Source organism: Hemitrygon akajei, chromosome 4 (genome assembly GCF_048418815.1).
Source record: "Hemitrygon akajei chromosome 4, sHemAka1.3, whole genome shotgun sequence".
In the NCBI taxonomy this organism is placed as follows: domain Eukaryota; kingdom Metazoa; phylum Chordata; class Chondrichthyes; order Myliobatiformes; family Dasyatidae; genus Hemitrygon; species Hemitrygon akajei.
Genome location: NC_133127.1, coordinates 79462528 through 79482173, shown reverse-complemented (window position 1 = coordinate 79482173; position 19646 = coordinate 79462528). Strand labels below are relative to the sequence as shown.

Genomic DNA, 19646 nt, shown 5'->3' with positions numbered 1-19646 from the left:
AAATCCAAGATGCCTGCAACTAATCCCATATCCCACTACGTGTTGTTCATCCCAGCAGCTGTCCAGGTACCCCTTCAACATTGTTACGGTTCCTGCCCTCACCACCTCATCTGGCAACTCATTCCAGTTACCAACTACTCTGTGTGACAAATTTATCCCTTAGACCCCTTTAAGCTTCCTCCCCTCACCTTAAACCCATGTCCTTTAGTTTTAGGCCAATGCCCCCCCCCCCATCAATATAGAAAACAGTATTTGTACCTCTCATAATTTTATATACCACTATCTTGTCAGTTCAGCTTCCTTCACTCCAGAGAAAATGGACCCAGCCTATTCAATCTCTCTTTATAACTCAAGTCCTCCAGTTGCTGGATTGACTCCATGGTAGGTGTTGCGTGAGGGCTATTTCTCACAATGGAGCCTGTGCCTAGTGATGAGTCACAGGGGTGCTGGGGCTTCCCTTGCTTGTAACTTCTATAAATAATTTGGACGTGAGTGTACAAGGGATGATTTGTAAGTCTGCGGATGATACTAAAATAGTCTCGTAGATGGTGTAGAAGGTTATGGGGGATCTCGATCAGCTAAATAATGTGGGCTGAGGACTGGTAAGTGGCTGTGAGTCTAGATTAGGGGTTCCCCACCAGAGATCATTGGTCCTTGGCATACAAAAGGTTGGGAACCCCTGATCTGGGTAAATGTGAGGTACTGCATTTTGGGAGGATTTATACACTGTGTGGTCGGATCCTGGGGAGAATTATGGAACAGAACAACCTAGAAGTGCCAAAACGTAGATCCCTGAGAGCAGCATCACAGGATGGTGAAGACGACATTTGAAACATTGGCCTTCATCAGCCAGGGCACCGAGTGTAGGAGTTGGGAAGTTATGTTGTATTTATATAAGATGTTGGACTATTGTGTACAGTTTTGGAGTTTTGATCACCTGTTATAGGAAAGATATTATTAAACTAGAAAGAGTGCAGCAAAAGATATATCAGGATATTGCCTGGATTTGGAGGCCTGAATACAAGGAGAGGTTGCATGGACTAGGACTTAACCCCCACCCCCCCAGAACGTAGGAAATTGAGGGGTGACATGATAAAGGTATGTAAGATGATGAGCAGTATAGATGGGGTGAAAGCACATAGTCTGTTTCCCTGGTTGGGGGGGGGGGGAGAGACACTAAAATCAAGAGGTATATATTTAAGATCAAAGGTGAGAGATTTAAAAGAGATATCAGAGGCAGCATCTTCATAGAAAGGATGGTGCATATTTGGAATAAGCTGCAAAAATTGAGGTTCAGAGACACATTAGCAACATTTAAAAGCCACCTAGATAAGAACATGGATAGGAGCGGTTTAGAGGATTATTGGCCAAACACAAGCAGATGGGAAGAGCTCGTTGGGCAACACAGTGAGCATGGAGGGCCTGTTTTCATGCTTAATAACTCTTCCACTCCAATCCAGGCAAGATCTTTGTGAATCTTTTCTGTACTTTCTCTCGCTTAGTCACATCTTTCTTGTAGCGTGGTGACCAGGTGGCTGACTAACTAATGTATGTACAATTACTGTATAACGTGATGTCCCAACTCTTCTACTCCATGCCCTGACCAATGAAGTCAAGCATGCCATACATCTTCACCACCCAGTATATCGGTGTTGCTAATTTCAGGTAACCACGTAGTTGTACCCCAAAGGCTTTCTGTTGCAGAACATTTCCCTGGATCAGGTCATTAACCATGCATTTCCTGGCCTTGTTTCTAAAATACATCACTTCACACCTATCTGCCTTAAATTCCATCTGCCATTCTCAAAATTAGAATCAGTTTCAATAGCACTGGCATATGTTGTGAAATATGTTGCTTTGCAGCAGAAGGGCATTGCAATACAGAATAATAAAAAACTATAAATTGAAATCAGAATTATGTTTTAAAGAATAAATAAGTAGTGAATAAAGAGAGCAAAAAAATATTGAGGTGGTATTCTTGGGTTCATTGTCCATTCAGAAATCTGATGGCAGAGGGGAAGAAGCTGTTGCTAAAGTGTTGAGTGTGTGTCTTCAGTCTCCTGTGCATCCTCCTTGATGGTAGGAATGAGAAGAGGGCATGGTCCGGGTAATGGGGGTCCTTAATGATGGATGCCACCTTTGAGTCATCGCCTTTTGAAGATGTCCTCGATGCTGGGGAGGCTAGTGCCCATGATGGAATTGGCTGAATTCACAACTTTCTGCAGCTTTTTCCGATTCTGTGCAGGGGCCATTCCATACCAAACAGTAATGCCACCAGTTAGAATGCCCTCTACAGTACATCTGTAGAAATTTGCAAGAATCTTAGGTGTCTTACTAAGTCTCCGCAAACTCATGAGGAAATATAGATGCTGTCCTGCCTTCTTTGTAATAGTATCAATATGTTGGACCCAGGATACATCTTCAGAGGTGCTGACACCCAGGAACTTAAAACTGCTCACCTTTTCCACTGCTGATCCCTTGATGAGGACTCGTGTGTGTTTCCACGACTTCCCCTTCCTGAAGTTCACAATCAATTCATTGACCTTTCCGATGATGAGTGCAAGGTTGCACATCTCTCAACCAGCTGATCCATCTCACTCCAGACAACCTCCTCATTATCATCTGAAATTCTGCCAACAATAGTTGTGTCATCGGCAAATTTACAAATGGCGTTTAATCTATGCTTAGCCACACAGTCATGGGTGAAGAGAGCAGAGAAATGGGCTAGGTGTGATTCTTGAGGTGTGCCAGTGTTGTTTCTCAGAAAGGAGGAGAAATTATTTCCGATGCACACTGACTGTGGTCTCCTGATGAGCAAGTCAAGGATCCAGTTGTAGGAGGTACAGAGGCCCAAGTTTTGGAGCTGTTGATTAGAATTGAGGGAATAATGGTGTTGAACATTGAGTTGTAACCAGCAAACAGCAGACTGACATAAGTATTGCTGTTGTTCAGGTGATCCAAAGCCAAATGAAGAGCCAGCAAGATTGCACTGTGGCGAAAGGCAAATTTCAGTGGGTTCCGGTCCTTGCTTAGGTAGGAGTTGATTCTGGCCATGACCAGCTACCCAAAGCACCTCGTCACAGCAGATGTCATTGCATATGGGTGATAGACATTGAGGCAACTCACCCTGCTCTTCTTGGGCACTTGCCCTTTTGAAATAGATAGGAACTCTGACTGCAGCACTGAGAGACCGAAGATGTCCTCGAAAACTGCTACCAATTGGTTAGCACAGGTTTTCAGTGCCGTCCCAGATACACCATCAGTGCCTGACACCTTGCAAGGGTTCACCTTCTTGAAAGACGTTCTGACGTCAGCATCCGAGACATAGATCACTGATGCTGCAAGGATTCACACAGGTGTAGTTTTATTCTCCCTTTCGAGCATGTCATCTGGGGGTCAAGCGTCACAGCCATTCTTGATGTTAATTTTGCCTTGTAGGAAGTAATGGGCTGCAAACCCTGTCAGAGCAGATGTGCATCCAATTCAGTCTTCTGGCATATTCATTCAGATTCAAAGATGAATCCCTAAATATTGTCCAGTCCCTCAACTCCAAGCAGCCCTCTCTCTCAACTGACTGACCATACCTTCTTGATCCTCACCACTGCACCGGACCGGGTATTCTTTGGCCCACTATCACAGTGGTCCTACAATATTCTTCACTGTCTACTTTTCCTCCAAATTTGGTGTCATCTGCAAACTTACTCATGAGGCCAATTACACTCTCATCCAATCCTTAATATAGATGACAAACATGGGATCTAATCTCTGCAGCACTCTACTGGTCACAAGCCTCCATTCTAAAAAACAAAATACCACCAAGCCTCGTTTGTATCTAAATGGCTCACTTATTCTGGGCCCCAAGTGATCTAATCTTCCAGAGAGGCCTACAATGCAGGACCTTGACAAAGTTCAAGGTAACTTTATCATCAAAGTGTCTAAGTATCACCACATACCACTCTGAGATTCATTTTCCTGTGAGCATTCACTGCAAGTATAAGAAACACAATAGAATCTAGGAAAAACCACACAACAGGATGGACAAACAACCAATGTGCAAAAGACACCAAACTGTGCAAATACTAAAAGAGAGAAAACAAAAGAAATGATAATAATAAATAAGCAATAAATATCTAAAATGTGTGATGAAGAGTCCTTGAGCGTGAGTCCAGAGTTTGTGGGAACAGTTCAGTAATGGGATGAGTGAAGTCCAGGTAGACAACATCCACTGCTCTAACCTGGTCAATCTTCTTGGTCAGCTCTCAAAAAGTTCAAACAACCCAATAATCCAGAAAGGAAATTAGTGCAAGTGCTGAAATAAGACAGAAATACACAGCGGGCAAGGTCACGCTGATGAAAGGCCACTGATCTGAAATACTGCGACTGTTCCTCTGCTCTGCCTGTCCTGCTTCACACGTTGGTTAATGTCAAACTTAATAAATGTTGTCTTTACACCTCCAACAGAATTGAGGATCTTGAAGCAAAACACTCGAGTTTGGTGGTGCTGCCTATTATCGATGATGTCAGTGATAAAAGCTCCTACCAGGTCCACTTGGCTGGGATGGAAATGTGAGATTCCTGAGCTTTACCAACACCAAGAAAGCTCCGAACTCTGTGTCAGGTATAGACACTGAGGAAGCCCACCCTTTGTCTTTGAATCCTGTGCGTCAGGTACATCCACTTGAAAGATGTGCCTCTCCTGATTCTTTCCCTTCTCTGGAGCCTGGAGGTTCAGTGCATTAATATAGTGTTGGGCCAACTGCAACTAGTGCTGCTGGTCCAGTTGATCATCTTCACTCAGTGTTGGAGCAGGCTCCAGTTGTGGTACAGCTTTCAGGGTACCTGTACCTGGTGCTGTTGGTCCAGTTGATCATCTTCACTCAGTGTTGGAGTAGGCTCCAGCTGTGGTACAGCTTTCAGGGTACCTGTACCTGGTGCTGCTGGTCCAGTTGATCATCTTCACTCAGTGTTGGAGCAGGCTCCAGCTGTGGTACAGCTTTCAGGGTACCTGTACCTGGTGCTGCTGGTCCAGTTGATCATCTTCACTCAGTGTTGGAGCAGGCTCCAGCTGTGGTACAGCTTTCAGGGTACCTGTACCTGGAGCTGCTGGTCCAGCAGGGGATGAGCCACGTGAGTGGCCCTGCTGGCAGTCTCGCAGAAGGTGGAGGTGCTGCAGGACCTGCTTCCATTTCTGGCGAGGTAGCTCCAGCTGTGGCTGCTCTTGCTGACTGTGATCCTGCTGGTACAGCAATTCCTCCTAGTGGTGTTGCTCCAGGTCGGACCACTCTTGCTGTGGGTGTTGTTGCTCCAGCTGTTGACGTTTCTACTGGCGACGACGCTGCTCCAGCCGGTGCTGGACCTGCCTGTAGTGTTCCTGCTCCTGTTACTGGTGTTCCCGCTGCTGCCAGAGCCACCCCTGGTTCTGCAGGTGTGTGGTGGCACTACTGAAAATGTTCCTGTTCCTACAGGTGATGGTTCTGCTGCCAAAGCTCCCGATTCTGCTGGTAATCTTGGTCCTCAAACAAAGCCTAAAGTAACACTGCATAAGCAGCACACGAGGTAATTTGATAGATCAGAATTCAAAAGCATAGATCAGATATATAAATCTCCACAGTGGTCAGAAGAAATATCAGCACAAATATGGCAAACAGGCCTTTAACAGAAGCAGGCAAGAAAGCAGCTGCTAGCTTTCAGTAATTTTTGGCATGTATTTCTGTCGTGCTTTCAACCTCCTCAATTGCCCCTGTGTTCTCGCTGCCCAGGTCCAGGAAGCCTGGGAAACCAGCGGACACACAGATTAAATCGAAAAACTTGTGTTATTATTTGATAACCAGCTTCTCCCAAGTGAATTCAGGCACGTGTAGACTTACAGAGAGCATTTAAATGCAAAATTCAGCAGAATGGACCTCTTGATTTCCACTGGTTTTAAACCTCAAAAACTCCCAAGCCCACACATCTCTATAAATTAAAATGTAGCCTTTTGTTTACTTAACAAAATACAAATTAGGCTCTACTATTCTGTAATAGGCAGAACACCCACTGATGCTCCCAGCCTCTCTCTCCATGATTCATTACAGGTAATGAGGTAATGAAGTCTGCTGATCCAAGTCGCTTAAGGGTTGTGTCTACACTGCAACTGTTAGTGTCATAAAGTCAAACCACACTGAAACAAGGGCTTTTGTCCACTGTGCCCAGTTCCCATTTACACCAATCCCAGTTACCAGCACTCGTCCAAAGCCTTCTAGGCCTTGATAAGTCAGCTGTTTTCCTTGATGTTTAAAATATTTGCAGATCCACTACCTTCTCAGGAATGTATTCCAGATTCCACCATCCTCTGGGTGATAATCGTTCTTACTTCTCACCTTAAATGCATGTTGTCTGCCTTTAGATAACTCCATTATGGTGAAAAATTTCTAACTGTCTACCTTGCTTATGTTCCTTATAATGTTGTCTTTCTGAACGGATACCCTCTCAGTCCCTTCTGCCCCAAGGAAAACCACCTCAGCTCATCTCTTTGTATCTGAAACATTCCATACCAGGGAACATTTCCTCTGTACCCTCTCTAGTGCAATCACATACCTTTGGCAGTGTCAGAACCAGAACTGCAGGAAATACTCCAGCTATGTACAAATAATGTTTAAAAACATTGAACGATGACCTCTATGATCTTATATTCTATACTTCGACTAATGAAGGCCAGCATCCCATTTGACTTTTTCACTATCTTATCCACCCTTGTCTTCAGTAATCTATAGACAGGTTCACCAAGGTCTCTTTTCCTTAATTCTCATAAGGAACCTACTACTCATGACATCTGCACCATTATTATGAGACCTAATTTACACATATCAGGATTAAAATCCATCTGCCACTGTTTTGTTCAGTTTTACAGCTAAACAATATTGTTTTGCAACCTCCTCATAAACAACATCACACCAGTTTCTATGCCATCTGCAAAGTTACTATTCATACCTCCTACATTCATATCCAAATTGTTGATGTATACAAGCACAGACAGAGCAATACAGTAACAGACACAGGCCCTTTGGCCCAACAAGTCCATGACAACCACAGTGCCCAACCAGCAAGTCCTAATTTTCTGCATTTGGCCCATATCTGTAGAAGTGTTGCCCTCCCCCATGTACCTATCCAAGTGCTTCTTAAGTTAACACTATTGCATTTACCTCAACCACTTCTACTGGAAGCTCATTTCATATACTCACCATCTTTTGTGTGAAAAAGTTGCCTTTCAGGTTACTTTCAAATCTTTCCCCTCTAATCCTAAATTTATGGTTCCTAGTTTTGGACTCGCCTACCCTGGGGAGAAGACTTTTGCATCCACCTTATCTATGCCTCTGATAATTTTAAATATTTCTATAAGGTCATCCATAATTTTTTTTTATATGTTCCAAGGAATAAATGCCTAGTCCAGCCAAAGTCTCCCTATATCTCAGGCCCTCTAGTCCTGATGACATCCTCAATCTTTCTTGCACTCTTTCCATTTTTTCCATAGCAGGGTAACCAAAACTATACACAGTACTCAAGGTTTGGACTCACCAATGATTAGTACAACCGCAACATCCAGTAATATCCCAACTTCTATGCCCAGTGCCCTGACTGATAAGGACCCGTGTGCAAAACCCTCTTTTCACACCCCCCACCCCCCAAACCATGTCTACGGTTTCAAAGAACTATGTACTTGTGTTTCTACGTCCCTCTGTTCTTTTACATTTCCTGGTGCCCTACCATTCATACCTACACTGACTTTCCAAAATGTATCACCTCACACTTACCTGATTTGTCCCACTTCCCTAATCAATCAAGATCCCTCTGCAATCTACAATAATCTTCAGTATCAGCATCTCGTAATTTTGTATCATCCACAAACTTACTGATTTTTGCATTTGAAGCCAAATCATTTATATAAATCATGAATAATAAGGGGCCAACACTGACCCCAGTGGCACAGCACTACTCACCAGCCTCTATTCTGAGAAACAACTTTCAAACAACACCCTCTGCTTTCCTCCTCCAAGCTAATTTTGAACCTTCCTAACTAGTTCTCCTGGGATTCTATATGACAAACATTGAGTGTCCCAGCAATAATCACTGTGGTGCATTATGGTCACGGGCTTCTAATCACTAAAACAACCTTCTGCTTCACTCTATGTCTCTTACTACAAAGCCACATTAGATCTAATTTGCCAACTTGCCTTGAATCCTGTGGGTCCAACCTTTTGGTCCAGCCTTTCATGTGGGACCTTGTCAAAGACTCCAAATCCAATGGGCAACAGCTTTCACTTTTACCAGGCTACTTGTGAAACACCGAAGAACAGGCAAATGGGAGATATAATTACAGCACCTGACAGTCATTTCTTCTACGGAGATCCAGCATGTAAATGAGAAATGATTAAAACAATTCTCAAACTCACTTCAAAAGAAAAACTTAATAGAATAAAAATAATAGAATAAAAAATGGGATAAATTGAGACAATGTATGATTTTGTTTAAAGAGCAATAATTTTATCCAAACAACAGAGTTTCAGCAACTCAAGTTTAGAAATTATTAAAAGCTGATAGATATAAAATATGAAGAAAAGGACCAGTGAAGTGTTGGTCTTCATCAGAAGGGGCTGGTAAACAGTACAAATTATTGTACTGTTCTATAAAATTTTGATCACAACTCCCAATATTTGAAATATACTCTCCTAAATGAAATGAATGCTGAGGTAGTTGAATATTGACTGTGATCAATAGACTTCTTTGGTAAGAGTACTAAGAAAAATGGAGAAATGGAGTTGAGGCGCATATCAGCTATGATTTAATTTTATAGTGTATTGGATTAAGGGCCTGTTCTTATCCTGCTATCCCTTGTTGTCATATGTCCATTCTTAGTCCACATCACCTAAACTCTCCCCACCAACCCCATCTCCCATTACTGTCTGATCCCAACCCACAAAACCAGTACAGTTCATACTGGCATCGGCTGTCCTCAGGCAATTGTAATCTCATCTTGAAATTAGCACTGTTCTCAGAATCAGAGATCCAGGCCTGCAGTATGAATAGCTCAGTGAATCATGTAGTGAGCAAAACTGACTACATCATAAAGAAGAAGAGACTTGCACCACCAGGATGAGAATGCAGGCACATACATGGACACCCGTAGAATGCATAGACCTCGCAGCGTGGAATACCAAGGTGAAACGCAGCAGATCCAGAAGTCTCTCATGGTCTGTGTGGGTAGCACTAATAACAAATGTATACTTGCATTTATAAAGTACCTGTCACAATCCCAAGACATATCAAAATATTTTACAAGCAGTGATGTACTTTTGCAATGCAGTCAGAGGGTTGCATTGTGCAATGGATCTATGACTTATAGATCAAAGCAATGACTCACTAAAGAATTTCTAAGTATATTTATTGTGTTGTAATTTTAATTAGCAGTGGTATTATGCTCAGGCCAGGTGGAAAGCAGCATTAGCACTGAAACCATTTTGCAAAAATGATTCTGAGTGTTTTGGCTGATTGGCTTCATAATGGTTAGTTGCTCTTTCCTGACTAATATTATCAACAGGCAGATACTTGAGCTCAGGAGAACGATTAATCAAACAGATCCTGTTTTTTATGGTGGTTATTAAAAAATGACACAGATCTGAAGTTCAGATATTGGATGCGCCATGTGCTACACGCAAGACCAATTATTAAATAAATTGATACAGGTTGATGATGGACAGTTAGAGATGATATATGGTCTATTAAAAATATTTCCTGTACATTATCTCCATTGTGGCTTTCTTGTGTGCATCCTAATATCCAAACTGTTTAAATATTACTACTCTTATCCCGGCATGTTCCCTCTATCCCTTTCCATACAGACGACAGAAGAGCCAACAGAGAAAATGTAAATGAAATAGGCGATAACATCTTGAGAGAAATGTAGAATTCAAGTCTGATTATCGGTCATCGTCATTTTATTTTGACTGTGTGGGTCAGATGGTGTAAGTAACTAATAAAAATGTATACTTGCATTTATATAGCACCTTGCACAATCTCAAAACATTGTCACTGTGGATAGAGCTGTATAGAAGATTTATACTTCCTAGGTAAAATTAGTGACTCATTTAAGAATTTCAAAATGCAGTATATTATGTTGTCATTTATCTTGTTAAACCTAAGGTTTGCTGAAGTATCATAGGACTTCCACACTCCACATAAAATTAGATGGCAAACATGGCCAACTACCAATACCCTCCTCTGAGTGAGATAGTTTTGAATCCAGTAATTCTCCAGTGAATTACATGCATAATTCTGCCAGGCCCTTCTGTGCAATTTAGAGGAGCTGCAACACTGCTGGAAGTCTCTTTTTTGGAAGAGATATTAAACAGATGGCGCTCTGTTAGACCTCAGTATGTGCGGTTGGGAGACTGTAGGTCTGACACGGTGGTCAGCAGCACAGGAGCGCCACAGGGAACCGTACTCTCTCCGGTCCTGTTCACCCTGTACACATCAGACTTCCAATATAACTCGGAGTCCTGCCATGTGCAGAAGTTCGCTGATGACACGGCCATAGTGGGGTGTGTCAGGAATGGACAGGAGGAGGAGTATAGGAAACTGATACAGGACTTTGTGATATGGTGCAACTCAAACTACCTGCGTCTCAATATCACCAAGACCAAGGAGATGGTGGTGGACTTTAGGAGATCTAGGCCTCATATGGAGCCAGTGATCATTAATGGAGAATGTGTGGAGCAGGTTAAGATCTACAAGTATCTGGGAGTACAGTTAGACGAGAAGCTAGACTGGACTGCCAACACAGATGCCTTGTGCAGGAAGGCACAGAGTCGACTGTACTTCCTTAGAAGGTTGGCGTCATTCAATGTCTGTAGTGAGATGCTGAAGATGTTCTATAGGTCAGTTGTGGAGAGCGCCCTCTTCTTTGTGGTGGCGTGTTGGGGAGGAAGCATTAAGAAGAGGGACGCCTCACGTCTTAATAAGCTGGTAAGGAAGGCGGGCTCTGTCGTGGGCAAAGTACTGGAGAGTTTAACATCGGTAGCTGAGCGAAGGGCGCTGAGTAGGCTACGGTCAATTATGGATAACTCTGAACATCCTCTACATAGCACCATCCAGAGACAGAGAAGCAGTTTCAGCGACAGGTTACTATCGATGCAATGCTCCTCAGACAGGATGAAGAGGTCAATACTCCCCAATGCCATTAGGCTTTACAATTCTACCGCCAGGACTTAAGAACTTTTTAAAAGCTATTATTAATGCTTTTTGAGATAGTGATTTAGATGCATATCATATTTTTTACTGAGTTAAGTATTGTATGTAATTAGTTTTGCTACAACAAGTGTATGGGACATTGGAAAAAAGTTGAATTTCCCCATGGGGATGAATAAAGTATCTATCTATCTATCTATCAGTCCTCTCAGATACACGTAAAAGATACCATGTCACTTCTCAAAGAATTGCACCAGAGTTCTGCCAGGGATTTTTAGCTGTTATTCATCCAATATAAACATCAATAAAATAACCTATAAACAATTATAACCTTGCTGCATATTGGGCTTTTAATGTGCAGAGATTGGCTTTTTCTCAAACATAATCTGTGGCTCAAACTTTTATGATAAATTGAAGTCACAATTGTAACTATATCAATAAAGATTTATGTTTTTCTTAGCTTTTATTATATGCCTAATTTATACTGGTTATTGTATTTGCATAAAATATTAAAATATTTTCTTTAACATTTATTAATTTATATGAACTCATTAATATGGTGCTGAATCATTAACTATAGTATACTATCAGAGATGAATACAATCAGTGGCCACTGAGTGTATGCTTGTGGTCTTCTGCTGCTGCAGCCCATCCATCCACTTGACGTGTTGTGCATTCACAGATGCTCTTACGCACACCACTGATTAACACATGGTTATTTGAGTTACTGTCACCTTCCTGTCAGCTTGTCTCAGTCTGGCCAGTATCATCTGACCTCTCTCATTAACAAGGCATTTTTGCCACTCATGAGATGGTTTTTGCTTTTTGCACCATTCTTTGTAAATTCTAGAGACTTCTGTGCATGAACATCCCAAGAGAGCAATAGTTTCTCAGAACTGGCAAAAAAAAAATAATTCCATGGTCAAAGTCACTTAGATTACACTTCTTTCCCATTATGATGTTTGGTCTGACCAACAAGTGAACACCTTGACCGTGTCTTTCAGTTTTTATGCATTGAGTTGCTGCCACATGATTGGCTGATTAGATACTTGCACTAACATGGGAATATACAGGTGTACCTAATAAAGTGGCCACTGAGTGTAGATTGGTAATGTGTTAAAGCACAATGCATCAGTGTCATAGTAAATCATGTGCTGTGCCTAAGTAAGCTGACCTGATTGAGTAACATGAGGTCAACTGATTTTAATTCCTTGTTTTCTATAAAAGCTGGGGCTTCATATCAGGCATGATGCCTAGAAAAGGGATAGTTAATGAGTCCAGTTGAGACATGGCTAACCTCAGGGTTTTGGTTTTAGGAACAATGCTGACCTGACAGTGCACAAATTGTACATTGTTGGGTTCTTGAAATAACAATATGAATATTAAGTTATTGGTCAACAGTAGACAAATGTCATAGAGTATGTGACAATTTTCTGGACATGAAGCTGGTCAGAATGAACCACAAGAGTCCACACAAAATAAAAGCAACTTATAAGAAAATGAGAAATTAAATATGAGTAGAGGCATATGACTGATCCCCTGCTCCTCCAATGTTCTTAACAGCTTGAAAGAGAAAGGTACTTTGCAAAAACCTCACCATGACCTTCCCAGTAAATGGTAGCTTTTCTTTCCTATTTTGATTCACCAAAACAAATTTTTAATTACAATTCAGACTAATAAATGCCCATGTTTCATTGAACTGGTAAGTTCAATGCTTACCAGTAGTGCTAACTACTCTGCCCCTTCAGAATCCATTCTCAAAATTTCCTAAATATTTTTGTTCCCTAAGAGACTTCTTTAACATTGTGAACTCCTCCAACACCACTTACTCTCTGAAGTTATGGATTCTGTTATCTTTCATAAGCTTTCCTACCTTTTCTTCCTTGAATTATTTCAATGGAACCTATACTGGTACAAACAGCAATCATTGTGAATGAGAAAAGTTATCTCTGCCCTCTCCGAGGTGCTTTTGACTCAAATATCTATACTTTCTCTTCCATCTTTCCATTCTGGCAGTTCCATTTCCAACAGCTTGCTCTCCCCTGCTCAACTGGTTACTCCAGTGTCTCTCAATATTACATGTATAGACTATTAAAGAAACAGTGCTGAAAAGATTTAACAGATCAGGAGTTGAAGTGTGTCATCAAACTAAACAGGAGGAGGGTGAGGTCAGCAATTTGGAAAGGCAAGTAAAAGGGAAGGAGAGGTTACAAAAATCTCCACAGTAAATTAAAAGACAATAAGTTTAGGAAGGGACAAGAATTTAACTTCTGGTATAATGCAGACAAAATTGAAACAGTGATGAATACAGAACTTTTCACCTCTGTTTTCTGAATATTCTCCCCTTTAGAGTTAACATTTCAGGTTGTTAACCTTTAATCAGAACAAGGAAAAGATCTTTTAAAGCTTTTGATCCTTGGTCTATTCTTCATTATGCCTGAGAACATTAATAATATGAATAGGATAAACAAAATCATACATATCTTTATCTCTCTATTGTGATGAAAGAATATTCACTGTACTGATTTTATCTTGTGAATGAACCATTTATTTTTAAATTCTGTTGCTGCAATATATGAAGTTGGCTTGTATAAACTCTACCAGAGACTCAAGTTGTTATAATCCTTTCTATTTTTCCTAGCCTTGGGTATTCAGAAGTTTGACTGTTAATGCAATCTTCATCTCATGAAAGTTGCATTAAGTTCTGATGAACATAATGCAACTTTGCTCCACATTCTGATGAACACATTAAGATCTGAGGGATGAAATTTATCTTAAGTTTCTCTAGTGACTGATGTTCTTAAGAAACATTCTACTTGCTGACTTTGAAGCAAGTAGCTCCAAGCATGTAGGATGATTAAACGAACAGGGTTGTAAGTTGCAGTAGCATTTTGACTGAAATGGGTCATCAACAATGTGGAGTTTACGTCACTCATGTCCTTGCCAGATTTCAGTAGCTGAAACAGTTATATCTGAAGAGATGCTCCCACTTCAAGGTAGCAAACATTTTTTTCTTAAGTTGCCTTGAGGCCAGGATTAACAAGGAAAATATTTTGATTAACTTAAAAGGCTTTAAGAACAATTCAGAATAATTAAACAGACCCTTCTCCAAATCTCCACATGGGGCTTAACCTCCCAATCATCAAGAACACTATCAGTCAGTTGGGTGAGTTTTATATTTCACATCCAAAAGCTATAGTTTATGATGTGATGTGCTTAGTTTTGTAGATAGTCTGCAAATGTTGTTATTAATTCTTTTTGAAGGTACATAATGAATTAAATTTTGTTGATACCCTATTCTTCCCTATTTTTATACTAAACATAAAGTAACATTTTGAGTTTTGACAAATATGATTCTTTAGAATTGAAACACTGCTGAGCAACACAGTATCTGGGATCTAAACGGCAATATAAATAATTTTGTAAATTGTAAGTGACAATTATTGAGCATCATGCGTGGTCAAACATGTATCATTCTATTAAGCCTTCTGTTGAAGAAGGGAAATTTTTAAGTTTAAGTTAGTAGTTAGTGTTTAAGCATGTTGGAAACATTGGAAGTGAGAAGTAACTATAGTAGATGCAATCATTTTATGTTGTATTTCAAACATGAATTTCTGTTCTGATAAATGGTCATCAATCTGAAATGTTAACTTTGATTCTCTTTCCAAAGATGCTGCCTGACCTGGTGAATAGTTTCAATATTTTCTACTACCTTATAGCTTTCAACTATCCACACTATTTTGCTTTAATCTTTATGGGTGTTGACATTCAGACAGCAAGTGAGTCAATTGATTACACACTTAAACACACACAGACCTACTGGGAAAAAATTGGCAATAGAGCAAAGATTTAAAAAGGAAGGAAAAAAAGCTGCAATCATGCAAAATGCAGATTCATCTATAAGTTCATACATGACCTCGCTGTTCCTTTCAGCTCCATTATCTTGGCTACTATAAGATTTTTTCCTTTACTAACAAACTTGTGCTTTGGGACATGATACAACCAGACAATTCAGAATGCAGTAGTTTATTTCTAGGGAATTCAAAGTACTTTTAATGCATTAAATGTAGTATAAGCTTACCCTAATATATCTACCACTAATATTTCACAAGTCAGGGATGCCTCATCTCAAATGCATTTGCAATCCAGCTTAGTTATTTTAATACGATTGCATTAGATCTTGAAGTCCCATTTATCAAGCTAGCTTGTAGAGACAAGAACTCTAAAAGATTTAGGAAACAAGTTATCTGAATGTAAACAAAGGATCTACTTTCTCAGTATCAATGATAAAATCAAAACTATCAAGCTATTAAATATTGTATGCATGATTTTATCTATTCAGTCATTATTATACAAATTATCCTAGTTCATGTTTAATGGCCTGAGTTGAATCAATACAAATAAATTAAGGTCAGTTAGGATTATCAACATAAGCTAAATAATGCTCCCAAAGCTCAGAGCACTAGTTTTGGATATAATTATCAACTGCCTATGCATAACTTGTTAGAGTTATTCCTGTCCCCTAGCACTTACTCTGACGAGACAAAGCGTGTTGAAATCTTCTCTTTGAGTATCAGTTTCAAGATGATAACTGCACACTAATGATGGGTAAAAAGATCGCTGGAGGTGTGGAGGGAACAGGCCAATGTTCCCATCATTTTCCTGATGGTTTAATTTGTCTCCTGCACTACAACACTAACAATGAAAGAACTACCTATGAAATTTCAGAGCATGTCTATATTTAACATTAGTTATTTGACTTGCTTCAACTTAGCATACGGTTACATGAATAGGAATCAAATGGAGATGCTTTGTTTGTGATATGTGAATATATATCACATCTTCCATTTAAATAGGATTTGTGTGCATAGATTTGGGAACAGGTAATACATCAGCAGAGCTCGAGATAAGAGCTATATGTCTTCTGCAATAAACTGCATTTTGAAACACTAATTTAGGGAATCAAAACGTTATTTGACATATTTCAACTTTTGGTTCATCATTTATACAATTATCCTATAGCTTTACTGTAGATGAATTCACATCTTAAATGTTTATAAGGTATCTGAGAAAAAGTAGATCTACTATTTGAAAACTTAAGCACTGGTATGCATGACCAAAGAAAGGAAAATGTGTGGAACCTCTATCGAGGGTAGGATAAATATTTTCATATCTTCTTACCTGGAAGACCTTTTGCCCATTTCACTATTCGAACCATCTGTTTCTCAGCCAACCTGTTCAAGCTGGACAACAGGCGATTAGTTGTGTCTGCCTGACTGCTGTCATATGATGCATAAACCACTTCAGGCTCAATGGCTTCAAGAATGGTGTTTAGGGTCGGGCTTATATGGGGTGGCATAAGTGAGAAATGGGGAACAAGAGCACTGTTCCCGGTGGATTCTGGCAAAGAAGCAGTGAACGTCATGCCTTCCTTCGGGCTGTGTGGAGGCTGCTGCTCTTCATGTAGCCCTTTCACCTTTCCTAGTTTCTTAGACTTGCGTGCTGAGGGAGAAAAAATAAAAATACATTTCTTAAAATAATTTTCATTTGAATTTTGACTGTAAAATCCTCTTCTAAACTTCTATGCATGTGGTTTAAGGATCAGCCTAGTGATTCAGTATACACACGTGCATAATGACTTAGTAATTAAAGATAATAGCAATGCACATAGAATCTCTGAAACCCTTTGCACCAAGTGACAGGATAGTTTCAAAGAGAATTCACAAGATACCCTCACCCCACCACTCCACCTATAATGCTGAAGAGTAGAAGTGCTTTTATTTAATGAAATTAGATAGGGAGGGAGGAGGTGGGTTGAAATTACTTAGACAATTTTTTGAGTCTGCACTGTGGAGTGACTATGAAACTATGCCTCATCTGGGAAGCCATTTTCCAGGTTAAAGAAGTTTAAGATACTTCTTTGAATTCAGTTGGAGTTGAATTGCGAACCAACTTCCAAGATTCCTAATGCTGCAACCCCATTAAGTTGGTGATAGATCTATTCCCCAAATCGTTTTGCACCCTCACATTATCTATGTGGAAGAAGCATTGGTGATCTTCTAGACATGGTCAATGGAAGGAGGAAGTAATGGGTAAATACCAGAGTAGATGCTGTCTTTAGGTTTTCCATTACATTCCGGTTCTCTTTTAACTGCCACTTCTACTCTTTTTAATCATCAAACTGATTACTTCTAGCTGTAAAAATGTCCAGCAGCTAGATATTCAGTTCCGGTTCAAATTGCTTACAGCAATTCTACCCCAATGCCACCCACCCCAATGGATTTTATTCACAAGACATTTTATCCTTGAACACGGTGGCCTTTTGTGCTCCCTGTGGGTGCACAAGAACATCTGGTCAAATATTCTTTGATTATATTATATTGCAGTACTGTGAAACAGAGGATACATTTACATTTATTCATTGTAGTAACATGATATCATTTCAACAGGGAGGATTTACGATGACAAAAAGGGAGTTTCAGTGTGATGAAAACATCAGATGGCCGTAAATTGTGGATTTAATGATAACTGCAAACTGACAACCAATATATCTCTGTCTATTATGATTTAATCAATTAAATAAGTTACCTCCCAAGTTCATTCCTGCATTAAGACACTTTCGCAATCTGCAAGCTGGGCAGTTTTTTCTCCGGATTTTGTCAATAATGCAGTCATTTCTTCCTGCACACAAGTAGTTTTGTTGCCCTATTTAAAGGAAAGGAATGTAAAAAGTTAACAAAAATAGCTTTACATGATCGAGCAGATTATCTTTTATATTCCTAAACAGATTCAATAGAATTACATGCATAAGAACATAGAAGATTATAGCAGAAGGACAGACTCCTCAGCCCACAATGTTGAACTAATTACTAACTATTGAAAATGCACTAAAGTTTGAACATACGGCATCAATTTCTGATTAACTTTCATCAGACAAACGATTACAGCCAGCCTGACCACAGTATACAATTCTTACAAAATAACATCCTTTCTTGGCAAAAACCCCATGGTGTACTCACAGGTCACCAACTACAATAACTAATGTTCAAAGGGTGCAGAGTAACTACCTTACATATATGGACGATGACCTGCAGACTTGTGCAACCAAAGGACCACAGTTCCTGGAACAAAGTTCCAAGATCTGTAGCAATTTGCTTTGGTGAAGGAAAATGTTGGCTTACTCACCTTTTAGTAAATACCACGTGACATATATGCTACAGAAAATTATTGCTCTGGTTAGCATCTTTCCTTTCGGTTAGTCCTGATGAAGGGTCTCAGCCCGAAACGTCGACAGCGCTTCTCCCTATAAATGCTGCCTGGCCTGCTGTGTTCCACCAGCATTTTGTGTGTGTTGTTGTTAGCATCTTTATAAGGTTAGATCAATGAAACCTGGCACTGTTTTTGCAGTAGATTTTTTGATATTGCTGGTAGCATTTTAACAACTGAAAGAGTTAACACAAAATGCTTTCAGTGAAAACTTCAATATTCTAAAAGATGCTAAAATAGATACAACCTCACTTTCCAAAACATTGATTCATCTGCAGTTGAAGTATTGTGTACAGTTTTGGTCACCATGTTGCAGGAAGGATGTGGTAGCAACAGAGAAATTGTGAAAGTGATTCACCAAGTTGTTGGGTTCACTGGAGGACTGTAGTACAAACTGAAAGGCCAGGATTATTCTCAGTGGACCACAGGAAGCTGAGAGGTGACCTTGTAGAGGTTTATAAAATTAAGGGGCATACAAAATTAGAAAATGTTTCCTAGGACAGAGGATTCTAGAAACTGAGGGTTCAAATTTAAGGTGAGAGGGAAGATATTTAAATGAGCTAAGTTTTGCACACAGAAGGTGGTGGTCATCTGAATGAGCTGTCAAAGGAGGTTTGAAAGATAGATGCAATCACAACACTTAAAAGGCATTTGCACCTAACGCAGGATGAGCTTGACCTCTGGGAAATTATCCATGTTAAAAAAAAATGACACAGAAAGCTACACATTTGTTTCCCTTTTATTAGTTTCTCTGTAACCGATTGTATGTTCATCAAAATATGTGACTGTACTGATGGAGAATGAAATATTTTTTCTAATTGTATCTATCCAGCTTCCTTATCAAATATTTCTAGGCCAGCCAAAGGAAACACAAACAATGGAAATGCCTGCTCTGCTCTTTCAACAGATGAACCTTTACTTTGTTTATTCAAGCAAACCCCTTCCTTCTACGGCAGTTTTTTAGAGGTCTGATTGAAATATTCAATCTTGAAGGCTCTTAAAAGGCTCCTAAAAGAGTGGAATGGATGTGTCGGGAGGTTTTATCTCTTATGAGAAATTCGACGATAAAGAGTTGTCCAGTTAAGACAGAATTGTAGTAATATTTTTTTCATTTGATAGTCGTGAAGTATTTGGACTCTCCCTCAAAGCGCAATGGAAAC

General features: G+C 39.9%; 1 protein-coding gene across 2 annotated transcripts in view; it reads right to left on the bottom strand.

The window, feature by feature from the left end:
• Positions 1 to 19646, bottom strand: part of nr3c2 (nuclear receptor subfamily 3, group C, member 2) — a 354577-nt gene that overhangs the window by 83869 nt on the left and 251062 nt on the right. For both annotated transcript variants that reach the window (XM_073042920.1, XM_073042919.1), the window contains exons 4-5: positions 17809 to 17925; positions 16402 to 16722 (exon numbers count right to left, since the gene is read on the bottom strand). In XM_073042920.1, the coding sequence (XP_072899021.1) occupies positions 16402 to 16722; positions 17809 to 17925 (438 nt within the window). The remainder of the gene's footprint in view (positions 1 to 16401; positions 16723 to 17808; positions 17926 to 19646) is intronic.